This window comes from Crocodylus siamensis, chromosome 8, assembly GCF_052110815.1.
Source record: "Crocodylus siamensis isolate JL-2025a chromosome 8, ASM5211081v1, whole genome shotgun sequence".
Lineage (NCBI taxonomy): Eukaryota > Metazoa > Chordata > Crocodylia > Crocodylidae > Crocodylus > Crocodylus siamensis.
In genome coordinates, this window is record NC_143402.1 from 12,729,184 (window position 1) to 12,743,601 (window position 14,418).

The following is a 14,418-nucleotide window of genomic DNA, read 5'->3' on the forward strand; positions in this document are numbered from 1 at the left end:
TTGCCACCTGTTATTATCCTGAAGCCAGACAATTTACCTAGTCAGTTTTAAGCAACAATAAACTAAATACTAGATGCTACTTAAGAGTCAGAGACCTTCCATTACAGGGTGGCCAGCGAAAAGGCAAGCATGGGAGAAACAATGGATCCTAGGAATCATATATTTGTATTTGTGTGTGTGTGTGTGTGTGTGTGTGTGTGTGTGTGTGCGCATGCGCGCGCATATGTGTTTGGTGGGAAGGGGGGCAGGAATGAGGGTAAAGCACCAACTGCACAATGGTTGCAGTTGAAGAAAATTGCAGTGTGCTTCTGTGCCGTCTCTGCTCTGGCTGAAGAAAGGGCTTTAGGGCTCTTGTGATATCAGCGTGACATCCAATATAGGTGGTCAGCTCCTTTCAAGAGTAGTTGTCATGTGCTTTGACTCGATGTACAGAAGATTACCTTTTGCACAGTCAGGACCAAGGAATCCTGGGAAACAGTGGCAGTGACCTGAGATACATTCTCCATTCCCATTGCAATTAGTAGAGCAATCATCCATGATTTCTATTCATACAGAAAAGAATAAATACAAAAAGAATGAGCTGACATTTGAAATGAGTAGCTCTTCTGGCAACATGATTTGCAGGACACCTCTCAAGAAACAAACAAGCAGCAAGTTGCTCATCTTCAGGCATAGACAGCATAAGACAAAGTTTCTTTCAGCAACTTACAAATATTAGCTTTTGTCTTGACAGCTTAGATGTAACAAGTGCAGCATTTATGTTACAAAGGAAAGCTTTTAAAGTAAGTGTTCATGTTAAATTCATCACCATTAAAAACATTAGAAAGAAGAATCTAAGTATCTGTCGAGAATCACTTGTGACTCTTTCCTTTGTTGTCTCACTAATTTGTTTCAAATCTGTTTATAGCAGAAAGAACTTTCTATGGAGGAAGCGTTCATTGAAGTCTCTGGCTAATTATTTTGAGGAGATGGATTAACTCTTGTGTAAAACAAGAATAAAGTATAGTTTAATGTGCAAGGTATATGCCTAGCAAAATGTGACACGACCAAGGTCTTTTCCCTAAAGCAGTACCCAGATCCGTCTCCACAAGTACATTTCTTTTAAACGTAGATTTAAAGTTTGGAGCTCGTTCCATCTTTTAGCTCTGGGGAAGAAGTCCCTATAGATTACAGATCCGTGTCCATTCACCGATTAATATTTCTTCATATAAATCCACATTTTACAAAGTATTTCAACTTACACAGCAGCTTAAAAACAATACGTGATCACGCTGTGAAATGTATGCAGCTGTGCAAACGTGAGGCTGCCACTGCGAGAGCTAACCTCAGTTAAGCATGGCGGAGCCCTGTAGGACCCTTCCCAGAAGGGAAGCAGGAAGGGTAGCAGACTATGGACGGCAGTATCTAAAATGAGGGAATTTGAGTTCAGGAGAAGAGGTGAGCACAAGGGCTACTGGCTGGTGATAGGGAATAACGAGAGGTATAAAAGGGCCTTTGACCTCACCACAAGAAGGGCTCCCGAAGATGGGACACGCTTTCCCCAAGCAGAAATTCTGTTGGAGAGGCAGAAGAACAGCCTGATGCTCTTCCAGGAAGAGACTCTGTCCACTGCAGCTTTCACCTTTAAGCAATGCAGCCCTATGTAATGAACTAAATCTACTTTTAAACTCAAAATATATACACAACTGTTGATATTTAAATTAAATAGTAACTCAATTCCTCTGCAGTACAGATGATAGGCCTTTTCACAGGTTCCGGAAACTACTTTAAGTCCAAGTTTTCCCCTGACATTAGGGTCTCTCAGTAAACTCAATGGAAAAGCCTGGCTACAATTGCCTTCAACAGGTAGTCAACAAGAATTCTGGCAAAGCCGGTGCTGCATATGAAGATAAAGCAGCCAGGTTGTATGGACTCCTCTGAGACTATGTTTCAGGGGCCTTGCTAAGGAAGGTATTGGTGCAAACACAGTACAGGGACAGCAAGAGAAGCTAGCATCCAACCCAACCTGCAAAGCTGAGATCAGTTCTGGACTTTCCCAGGGTTTGCGGGCACCAGATTGGTGCATTTGTTTATCTCTTTTGTAGAGGAATGAATTAGCTGTGAATCTCGATCTACATACTTCCTCTGAGCGTGTGGAGAAGACGACTGGGCCAGAAGCCTAATTCAAACCATCTATACGAAGATGCCAGGATTTTGGAGGATAATCAGGGAGAAGTGTAAGAGTAGGAAAGAGTTCAGAGTTGGTAGAAGTTAACTAGTTCACATAATTTCAAACAGGTCAGCAACATGTCAGCCTCCCTGAGCCTCTTTTGGGGAGGGTGGGATATCAATCTATTAAATAAATATATATTTTTTTCCCCTCCACCTAGGCTTTTGCCTCCAAGCAGAAGCAAAATTCACCTTCAGCTTTCCCGGAGATGGAAGAATGCAGGGCAAACTCCTTTAATACTAAATTATGGGTCTATTGGACATGAAGGATTACATAATCATGTCTCTTCTTCTTGTAAGAGACTCACTTCCCATTCCAAACATAAGAAGCATCAGCTTATTTCATGAGGAAATTCCCCCTGCAATTCCTCACTGCCTTTTTGATTAGTTTGAGGCAAGTCCTTGATCATCTTTGTTTGAATGGCACTCTCCGTTGTCCCATACATCAAGGTCTTTAGCATCGAGTAAAAATAGAATTTAATTGTTAGAGAGAGCAGATGGTATGTCCATTACTAGTAAAGACATCTTGCTAAACATATGGCTGAACAGGTTAACTAAAGGGCAAAGTGGTTAAAGTCTTACAGCAAACAAAGAATGCCATAAATTCCAAAGCACTTGGCCATAAATTAAAGTTTTAACAAATACTGTTTGTTACAACTTCCCACCAGCAATATTCAGAGCCAGGAAAATATTAAGCCCCTCAAAAGGTTTGATTCACCAAGAGGTCACAGCAGGAGCCTCCTGTAGCAGGTAGATTTTTCTTTCCTCACCCAAAATGTGCAAAAGCTGACTTCTATCTTTTCTTCCTCAAGAGAGAGAAGGAGAACCAAGATCACAGATATTTCTCAGGGAGTACAGATCCTGCATAAAAAAGCTTGTGCAAATTTTCCCTTTTTAATTTCTGGCAAGAGATCACCAGAAGGTACTCATGCATTCAACACTACGTTTATACTGATGTTAAGAGATATCATTCATTAATTGCCTACTTAATTGCCTGATAATGTCAATTTTTTAAATATAGGAATGTCTAATAGGGCTGCGCAAAGCTCCGGTTGCTGATTTGAGTCGGAGGAGATTCAGCCTGATTCAGTGGCCAAATCTCCGAATTGAAATCAGGAGACCCATTAATTTCTCTGAATTGAATTGGAAGCCTCTGAATTGATTCGGGTAGATTTGAAGATTTGGCCCTAGACACAGCTTTATATGTTTTTTTCTATATACTTTGAGGTACCGGGTGCAGCTTGTGAACGCTGAGATGGTGGGGCGGATGGAGTACTTCCAGTCCACTTTTGGGTCTGCCGCAGAGCACGTGGAGGACCACCCCAGCCCCATGGCTCAGTGACCGGTGGCCTCCTGGGTATGGTGCGGGGGGGGGGGGGGGGGGGGGGGGGCGGGGCAGCCAGGGTTCCCCTGCAGCCAATGGCCAAGTACTTCCGGTCCACTTCTCCCTCGTGCTCCTGTGGGATGCTCCATCCGTCCCAACATCTCAGCAGTCACGAGCCACACCTGGTACCTTGAGGTACGTAGAAAAACATATAAAGCTGTGTCTATGGCTGAATCGCTCGTTCTCCAAATCAGAAACGAATCCTCAGATTCAGATTAAGCTGAACTGAATTGGGACAGTGACCCGAATCAGCAAATCAAATCACTGTTCCCTCAATCGGGCCGAATCGGATTCGAATACTGCCCGCTTTGCACACCCCTAATGCCTGATTCTTTTCTTATGCATGAGTAAAGCAGAAGCATCTCCTCTGAAGGCAATCAAATCATAGCTCAGTAAAATTGTCCATGTCAGACTAGAATTAGGCTCAAAAAGTTTTTTTCAAATGCAGCGTTTTAATACAAGAATGTGAATAAGAATGGCAGCATAATTGTTCTTACCAATTGCTGTAGTTAGCACAAATACTTGCTCCATTTTCTTTCCATCATTGTAAAATGCCATGTGCCAAACCCCCTGATCCATATATTCAATGAAACCTGTCTCTTGCAGTGAGGTTAAGATCAGATTCCTAGGCGCATGCTGAGACTCCTCTGAGTTCCTTGGCTCTTGTTTAATTAACTGTTTTCCATCCATCAGTTTTACAAAATCAAACTGAAATAATAATGGGAAAAATTATCTTAACCAGAGTATTTTTATAGTGTTGTAAACCAGGCAAAGTTACGATGCATGTCTCAATCAAAAAGGGTTAGACAGTGTAACTCTCCAAGGGGCTGTTTGACTGAGCATTCGCCAATAGGCGAGTTGTACAACCCTGGCTATTAAGCTTCAATTCTTCATTCTGTACAAGGAGTAATTACTGATCAGAGATTTAGGATGTGATCTTACTCTTCATATTGTAGCAGTTTGAATCCAAACTTGTTCCTTTAACTTGACTTCAAAATTACACCTTTGTATTACAACTTTGTAAAATGTTTAAACTTCAGTGCCTGTGTTAGACATCCACAAGATTGAGGTGCCAGCATGAAGATTTAGGAGTTGAAGTTTTGACACTGAGATACAAAGACATTTGGCCCTAGTAAATACTGAATACATACACTTTCCCTTTTTCTTTGTGGTTGATTTTACTAATACACATAAAAATATATAGCTTGATACGGAAAAACTTGCAATATTTATTGGAGCTGCTAACTGACCTATAAGGCCAGGGTCAGTTGATTTCTAAGGGTGCTGGATCAGGCCTTCAATGCATTTGAAACAATGGAAGCCATTTTTTTTAAAACCCCCAAACCAACCCATTTAATGAAAACACAAAATATTTGGAGTATTTGTAGATACCTGCGATATCTGATATTTTAAGGATGCTGAACAGTTACAACTTCAGAAAAGGCCATAGGAGCTATGAGTAGTTATCGCCCCGAGACTAAAATTCTCATGGACCTACTACAAGAATTCAGGAGAGCATTAACAATGTTTAGATATTCCCCTGACCTGTGATCCTGATCCATCATAACTCAGATAGCTTCTCATTAAACTTCAGAAACATTAACTTAATGCTCCAAACATGGCAGACAGGAAAATATCTCAATATGAATAGTATTAGCTAGATTTCCTTCTCAAAACTTACTAGGAGCAAACATTCACAACTTATGCTATGATTAAAAGTTAGAACTTGCATATCATTTTAACACAAGGTTAAGTAATTACTGGGAACTCAGCTGCAAAAAAGACTGAAGCTTTTTTTCTTTTATCTATAGCTATCACACCATGCTGACCTGAAGGATGAACCAGGGGATAGCTGCCCTTGGTGTCTGGCCAGCTCTATGGCTGTACAAAGCAGTGGTAGTATCCCGCTGAGATAGTAGCAGTATCCTGAATTGTCTCCTCCTAATTTGCATAGAGGTACTTAGTATTGCTAACAGCCCCGTTGCTATCCACTCTTTGTGCCTAGTCTTGAATTGCAATTGGACCATTAGAAGGGAGAGAAAAATGGATAAAGGTTAATATTTACATCTAAGCATCCCTTCCTGGCTTTGTAATCATGTTCTGAACATTAATATCCACAGAGGTCTTTGAAAACGTAAAGCACAATAGAACTGCTATGCATTATTATTTATTACCTGAGTGTGAGTGGGTGGAATGTTTCTTCTGCCATAAATTCCCAGCAGAGAGTCCTTTGCCAGTGAAATGTTAAATTTCAGGTACACTGGGTGATGGATGGTAATTTGAAAACGCCAGAATAAACCTGGTGGGATGGTCTGCATAACTTGGGCTCCAATCTCAACTTCTCCTGTGTCTATAGCCCGTCCTTTCTGAAACACTAATTTCCCAGAAACAAAGAAAACAGTGAGATGCTGTATACACACAGAATGAAAATCCGAGGGTAGGTGAGTAATCAGTAGCAGCTTTTAAGCATATACGATGTAGAAAATTAGCTAAGCATTATTCAACTGATCTCCAAATTAATTGATCTGCAAACACCATTTACAGCTATACACAAGGCAAGAGACACGAGGCAAATGAGTCTCAGCGTAGCCAGGAAAACGGGAGTCACTGCATGTAGGTCTTAGGATTCACAAACAAAACATTTTAGCAGAAGCATGCACTAAAAGAACACAGATGGGAGAGCTGACAGTTATTCCAGACTGCAGCCTGATAGGATGCCGTGTACACTGAATTAATGGATACCATCATAGATGGGGAGGAAGACCATCAGGGTCTGGTGGTGAAAGCTGAAGGCCAAGTCTGGATTTTTCCTAGCCACTATTGCTAATGAGCTTATTATGATAGCGATAACCTAGTTCTAGAAACATATAAAAAAAACCATCTGTTGTTGGTTGGACCTGCCATGTAGAAGACAGATATAAGATAATGGGGCATAAGGATGAAAGCAGGCATTAAATCCGAAGAGATACTTGGCACAGTTTCATTGTACCTAGCAGTGCATTTTCAGACACCTACAGTATGTAACTTCATGCAATGGTACGCGAGTACCGAAATATGCAGGGAAGTGGAAGAAGCACAGAAGTCATTGCCAAACTGAATCGGAATTGGCTTGCTTTGCTGGCTTGTGTCGCTACCTTTATGTTTCTTACAGCTTGCCAGCAATTAGCATCCTGCCTGGCAGCAGATCATGGATCAATCCTGCTACCATCAAAGTTAATTCAATTGTAAAAAAAAATGCAGAGATCTCAGGCCCTTGAGCAGAAGCAGGATAAGATCCTACGTTGGGACCTAAAATATATGGGCTTGACCTCAGGAGTCCAGTCCATTTATGCATCGCCTCACCCAATAACACACAGGCCCAAAAGGAAAGGAATTGAATGGGAATCTCACACAGCCGTGTATTGAACAAGTAATAATACAAAATGTATATAGAATATGGTAAACTGCTACCTAAAAAAGAAAACTGTAGGAAAGCTGTGGCTGGGTTTTCCCTTAGCGTATTAATAGCATAAAGATCCTTGGTGAGATCCCACATGGGTTTTGAGAAGTGTGGGTGGCAGATAACTTTCTTTATGAACACAGCCTTAATATGTTAGGGAAGAGGGATTCCCAGGACTCTGGATCTGCCAGATCTGTGGCTTCTCTGTGTCACCAGAATATAGCAACGCAGCCAGGGCAGGAGCCAGGAGGTGGTTCTCAATCTAGTGATGCGAGACGTGAACAAAACAATGCAATGGGACCAAATGTGGAACATGCAATATCAGAGTAGAGGATGAATGCTCTAAGAAACCAGAAAGAAATATTTTACTCAGTTTGCATTAGAATAACTTCTAACTGGTCCTTTAACAATATTTTGGAGTGAACCTAAACTTTTCTCCAGTTCCCTTTCCTGAGTACTCTGGAGACAGCAAATCTTAATGATTCTTTCCACGCAATTACCCTAGGCCAAGTAAAACACCATGGAACCTTTTTGTGGTATTGACACATCATAATTGAAGCAATTCAATTAGGAGGTTTTCAGGATATAACTGTAAGGTCAAGGACACAATACTGCTTTTAAAGATAGTAGCATTATCAGTTAGTATTCTATAAATATGATAATTAGACCAAAACAAATAGGCCTGCTGCTTCATTGAACAATGTCTTTGTTATGATTTAGACATAGATACAGTTGCAAGCAGAATATTTTTTAGTGGTGCAATAAGGCTTGGCTGAATTGTGTGTCAGTGCTAATAATCTTGAAACAGTATCTCTCAAAGGATACCTGATTCTTTTTCAGCAGAGGACGTCTTAGTTTAAATTTACATATCCTTTAAACATTCCTATTTTTAGTTTTACCTCACTATAAGTGGAAGAAATAAATGTTGGCATACATAGTCTTAGTCACTTGGCATACACTGTTACAAAGGAAGTGAAATAAAACACCTAATTTCCTAACACTGTTTAGCTGCAATATTAACATATTTATTTGATCCCAAGACAAGAGACTTTCCCCCCAATTGGTATAGGGGAAAAAACCCTCTAGTCTTATAATCACATACAAAGAAATATCACTGAATACACTGTCTATAATTAAACTGCTGCCACAACAGCATGTGCTCAGCAATGGAAACCGACTATGAAGTTGATTAAATGCAGCCAACTGAGTATGGCTATAAAACACATGGGTTTGTTTTTTTATTTCATTTTAAGGGCCAAATCTATTCTGAATTCTATTGGGAAAAGCCCAAAGTCAAGTTCCAAATTTCGACTGAGCAGAGTCAATTCAAATCTGTATGGTTCTACCACTGGGAAAATATCTTCCTTCTCAGACCCATTGGTCTGGGGCTTCAGATAACTGCCCAAATACATGGCAGGCATCCTATGTACAAGCCCCCAACCCAGAGGCCTTGAGGTTTGGATGCTCCCTAGTTTTGCCTGTTCCAAGCTAAAAGGTCGAGGGGCGAGCCATGGGGAAAGTAGGAATGAAGTACCCCATTACCACAACATTGTTCAGTTGAGTTTCCTGCATTTGGGGAAGCTTGCAGGGGTCAGCCTGCCCAGAGTGAAAGGGACAGACCTCACCCTATAACTACACTTGATTGACTGAGAGGATCATGGGATCTCTCCTGCCAGGCAAGCATGACTGGGAACCTACTATAAGGATATGTTAATGCAATCTGTCTGAATAAGACAAATGGCAGTGCCCATTAAATGCAGTTCCCCTCACCACAGACTCTTTCCCAAGTCATGGTGAGCCACGGCATTGCTCTCTGTTGCCTCCTCTCTCAGCATATGATAAGTGTTGCCCCAACTCGAGGTAAAGGTGTACCAGGTTGCCCCGTGCCTCATCTGCATATACATTTTTGGGGCATCCCAGGACAAGAACACCCAGTTCCAGTCATGAGTGGGGGCTGATTAGCAGTTGGATCCTTTGTGTGGGGGGTATCTGGAGTATACACATATTGAGCAGTGCTGAGCTGTGGGGCCACACTAATCATATGTGCCAGGCTGAGACAGGGCACAACAGAGGGATTCTGGGTGTGCAATGTTATGGCTCACCATGACTTGAAATGCTGTGCAGTGAACTATAGGGTACACCATGAGCTTTTTGGCTGTGGACTAATACCACACATTGTTTACCTGGCACGGGAGATACCATGATTGAGTTTTTTGACTAAGATCAAACAAGCAAGACTAGGGACATCTGAACCCCAAGCATCTGGGCCTGGGGCTTGCATGTAGGATGCCTGCCTGGATTTTGTGGAATATCTGAAGCCCCAGACCAATGGGTTTGGAGGGAGGACACTTGCCTGCTGGCAGTGCCCCACACACTTGATGGCTGAACTCTGCTCTGTCAAATTTTGGAACCTGACTTTGCCCAACTGAATCTGGGACTGATTTGGCCCTTGAAAAGAAATATATTTAAAAAAATTTATACGAAGCGCTGCTCAAAACTGTGTTTATGAAACACCTGTGTTAAAACTTGCAGCAGTTTTAAAAAATAAAGGTAACATGCATCAGTTCTGGATGAATGGGTACTATATGCAAATTGCTACAGCCATGTTTAAATTGCAAGGTTTTTGTTTTTAAATTTGCTCCTCACTTCCACATGCTCAGGAAGAGCAAGGTATGGCAATATGGGGAGGAGAAAAGGGTAGAGCCACAATGACAGGGGAAAAGGTTGGGGGCGGGAGGAAGTAGGGAGCAAAGGGCTACCTGATCCCCCAGATTTATTTTCCCAGCTGTAGAAATAGGAGGGGGACAAATTTGAGGCAAACCTCCAGCACCTAGATTCTACACCTGGAAATTGTAAGAAATTTATAAATTCCCCATATATAGTATCTAATTACTGCAGGGTTGTCTTATAGATTCATAGACAGTAGGGCTGGAAGGGACCTTGGAAGCTCATCGAGTCCAGCCCCCTGCCCACGGGCAGGAAGTCAGCAGGGAACATAGGATCCCAGCAAGATAAACATCCAGATGTCTCTTGAAGGCATTCAAAGTAGGTGCTTGAACCACCTTGGGTCTATTCCAAACCTTGGGGGCTCGGACAGTAAAGAAGTTCTTCCTTATGTCCAGCCTGAAACGGTCCTGGAAGAGTTTGGGACTGTTTGACCTTGTTATCCCTTGGTCCCTCCAGATCCTGGTCAGCACCCTTGATAACCTTATAGATGGCCACCAGATCACCCCTGAGCCTGTGCATTTCCAGGCTGAAGAGTCCCATAGCTCTCAGCCTGTCATCATAAGGTCTGTTTTCCTGACATTTGATCATGCACATGAATCTCCTCTGCACTCTCTCAAGCTTCTCTACATCCTTTTTGAATAGTGGAGCCCAAAACTGGACTAGTACTGCAGCTGCGGCCTTACCAAGGCTGAGTACAACAGGAGAATGATGTCCTGGGATTTACTTGAGAAGCATCAATGGATGAAAGCCAGGTTTTTGCTTGCTTTACTAGCTGCAGCATCACACTGAAGGCTCATATTTATCTTGCGGTCAATCATGACCCCCAAGTCCCTTTTGTCCATAGTGCTAGCCAGCGTAGCACTGCTAAGCCTATAAGCATGCTGCAAGTTTTTCTACCCAAGGTGGAGCACCTTGCATTTTTCAGTGTTAAACACCATCAGGTTCTTGTCCGCTCATTTTCTGAGCCTGTCAAGGTCTGCCTGGATCACCATCCTGTCCTCAGGTGTCGACGCTTTGCCCCGGAATTTCGTGTCGCTGGCGAACCTGGCCAGTCCGCTTCTGACACCAATGTCTACATCATTAATGAAGATGTTAAATAGTATAGGCCCTAGAACAGAGTCTTGAGGGACCCCACTGGTCACAGAGCACCACGACGATTGACTTCCGTCAACCACCAACCTCTGGGTCCTACCGCGGAGCCAATTCCCCAGCCAACGGATCCTGGTGAGGCTGAGGCCACAGTTAGCCAGTTTTGCCAAGAGATGATCATGGGATACCAGATCAAAGGCTTTTTTTAAGTCAAGATATATGACATCAATCTCTTCCCCCTTGTCCAGGTAAGAGGTCACCTGGTCGTAAAAGGAAATAAGATGGGTCAAGTAAGACCTACTCACAACAAACCCATGCTGACTATCCCTCAGGATGCTGCCGTCAGCCAGTCTGTTAAGAAGAACAACTCAGGAAAAAAAGCTTTGCAGATGGGGAGACTTGCTGTCCAAACATATCCTGAATGGCACTGACTCACTTCAGAATATAAGCAGGTCAGGATTTTGAAAAAGGGGAGGGAGGAAGGGGGGAAGGAGGGAAATGGTGTGGCACCGCCTCACATACATCACAACAATTTTTTTTCCAGTTAAAGAGAAAACAGACATATTACTATTAATACTAGGGAGCCAGCATTGTATTATTCAGTTTAAGATCAAAACAAAAACAAATATAACTATTGGAATGCGCACTAATTTGCTAGATTATATATTAGATTAAAAAATAATACTAGGAAAAAATAATCAAAATAGTCACAAGATATTGTCTCATTAGTTCCGTCGTCATTACAGTTAAAGGTACACCTCATTCAGACCTCCTTGAGCCATTTTGGCAGTGTATCCAATACTTCACTGTCAGTCATTTTTATGCTTAAGGTAATATTATCACATCTGAGTTAAAAGTTTTTAGCTAGCGGTACAAGGAGTCTGCAGGGCTGTTAAACAGGCGTTCCCAGGAATAACCAATAGGCAGCCAAATTCCAGAAGTTTGAAGGATGGAACATGAAAACCGCTGAAAAGGAGAGAGGGTCATTAAACCCAGGCAGCGGAGAGAAATAAGCATGAATCAGGGAGATGTTCATGAGCCATGAAGTCAACTGACTCTCTCAACACCGACCAAATAGAAATGCCACTGCCCCTCCTATGCAGCTGGTTGTAAAGTCTGGGTGAAGCAGGTAACAGAGCGGGTGCAACCGCAGCCCTCCTGGATCTGCCCTCGACTCAGAGTACTGTGTGCATACAAAAATCCTCTTTGTTAAATTATTCTATTTAAAATTTTATAGTTTTTCTAAACACTCTTCTTAGTACAACCGCCAAATTTCACTAACCAGCTTTAATCCTCCACGATTCTTTGTGCACATACTGTTTTGTAATTCTAAAAGCAGAAGACGGATTCTTAATCGCAGGTCTCTTATGGTTTCAAGAATGTAAAAACCTGAACAGCAAGGTGCCAATTATCTTCACAAGAAAGTACTCATGGGTTGATTATTACTGATTCCTGTAACAATCAATCTCCTTGTGCTCCCCCGGTAAATACCAGCATCAATAAGATGTCTGGGTTTTTAATCATGTATTAAAATGTTAACTCATAGCCACAGGTCAGCATGTTACAAAATGTCTTCTAAACTTGCTTTGCCACTTTGGAAATTTGATTTTCATTAAAAGATTAGTTAAAATATATGCTTTCAAAGGCTGTCAGGCTCTCTTGGACTGCCACATGGAGCGGTACATGAACAGCACAAGTGCCTGGCAGTTCTTATCTTTCGCTGCAACATCTCTTTAGGTTTCAAGTTTAGAGGGGAAATATCACCCCTTATCCATTATCAGGAAGACCTATGCTGTGCACTCTCTACATCCAAATGAAAGATGCTGATGTAGAAATACATAGCTGAACAACAGGCTTCCAGGTATGCCGCCTGATGTCTCCTGTGCTCTTTTATAAAGGAGATTATAACGGAGACAAAGGTACAAATATCTGCTGGCAGAGCTGGGGTCACACCTAGTAACCAAATTAACTCTGCTGGCAAAGCCTTCAGTACGGACCCAGCTATGCCCAGCAGTGGAGTTCCTGTCATTTTGGGAGGGGTACAGCTCTGAAAAATTCCTCTGGTTTGCAGAGCTGCCTCCACACCTATGGACCCTGCTGCTTTGATATAGCTAAGGCAATAGCCACCCCAGTGTGCCTTGGGTGGCTCATGCTGCCATTTCCCATGTCCGTGGTAATGCGCTATATGTGTTATCTGTCTGTAGGTGCTAATTTGGGCCTCTGGTGCACCAAAGAACCTGAGAAGGAAGGCGTCCTCATTCTAGGAAACTGCTGAGTACTAAGCAGAGAGCTGTTGAGGTGCTGAAGTCTTGCTTCCCCTTGCCTTAGCACTGGCAGGTGCGATCTGGTCCCAGTGTGATGGGTGAGGTGGTTGGAAGGACAGGAAATGAAGACGAGAAGTCAAACCAGGGGAGAAAACTCAAAACCCAGAACACGTGCATGAATTGGGTGAGATCCGAAGAGCTGTTCTCCTGTGTGTCTCCAAGTGCGTGGAGTACTAGTGCCCCTTAGGTTGCAAACTACCTCAAACGGGCTGAGAGAGAAGGAGACAGGAAATCAGTCCAACTCCCAGTACTGAGCAGTGGATCCAGGGGATGCACCCTCCATGCACTGGAGTTCCTGAGGAGCAAAGCGTGGGGTGGATTGGGTTTTACCTACCCCGGTGAGGCCCTAGAGACACGCACATGCACACAGTCTCCAACATCTAACATGATTTGTAACTCTGTAATTTAGCTTGTCCTTTGATGTAGTGAACTCTTTCCATAAATCCCCTGTTAGAAGCCAAATGCTTCAGAAAAGCTTTTGTTAAATCTGAAGTATATTGATAAAGTGATTTAATATAGTTGAGAATAAGCTGTCTAAGGTTCCTTGGCCCTTTCCCATATTGCATCAGGGCACAAATACAGTTGTGTCTACAGTATTTACTGTAACTCACCATCAATCCATTCTAAGGGAAAAAAATAATAAAAAACAACAGCATTGTTGCCTTCTTTTATATATTTTTATTGCTTATTTTTCTTATATGATCTCTTTCCACTTGCGCTGCTTTGATTTGTAAGGCTCCTGTCCTGGGGTGTAATATTCTTTCAGTTAGGATTGCTGTAGCAATGTCTCATCTCATCACATATTGAGGAGACAGTGATACTTTGTGCACACAAAGACTGCTTGTTGCTTCCCCAGAAAGACAGACAATTTTTGCTGAATCATTTCAGGGCTCTCAGAATTATTTTAACTTTTTTCCTCCTAGTCTTTTCCTCACTTCAAATGCTCTTTCCCCCCAGCTGGTTTTCTTGATTTTTCTCTTTTCTGATCCTTGTTTTTTCCCCCTGCCCTATGGCTATCATGAAAAGGGGGGTTTCTCTACCACCAAGAAGCCAAGAGAGTAGCAGGACTTCTGTCTTTACATATTTTTACAGTGGACACCATGTTGCTCTTTATTTTGCCCCAGATTGTTCCAAGTTTCCCAAACCTGGTTCTAATCGCTGGGGTTTTTTTTTCAAAAGGAGAGCAATTATTTTGGTACTTGAGCACCACTCTCTTTATGACCTGGGACCATCCACTGATTTCAGCG

At 42.4% G+C, this 14,418-nt stretch overlaps 1 protein-coding gene across 1 annotated transcript in view; it reads right to left on the reverse strand.

The window, feature by feature from the left end:
• TENM1 (teneurin transmembrane protein 1) overlaps nt 1-14,418 on the reverse strand; it is a 508,339-nt gene that overhangs the window by 174,712 nt on the left and 319,209 nt on the right. Inside the window, exons 7-9 of the mRNA XM_090059290.1 lie at nt 5,767-5,966; nt 4,090-4,300; nt 441-542 (exon numbers count right to left, since the gene is read on the reverse strand). Of these exons, the coding sequence (XP_089915416.1) occupies nt 441-542; nt 4,090-4,300; nt 5,767-5,966 (513 nt within the window). The remainder of the gene's footprint in view (nt 1-440; nt 543-4,089; nt 4,301-5,766; nt 5,967-14,418) is intronic.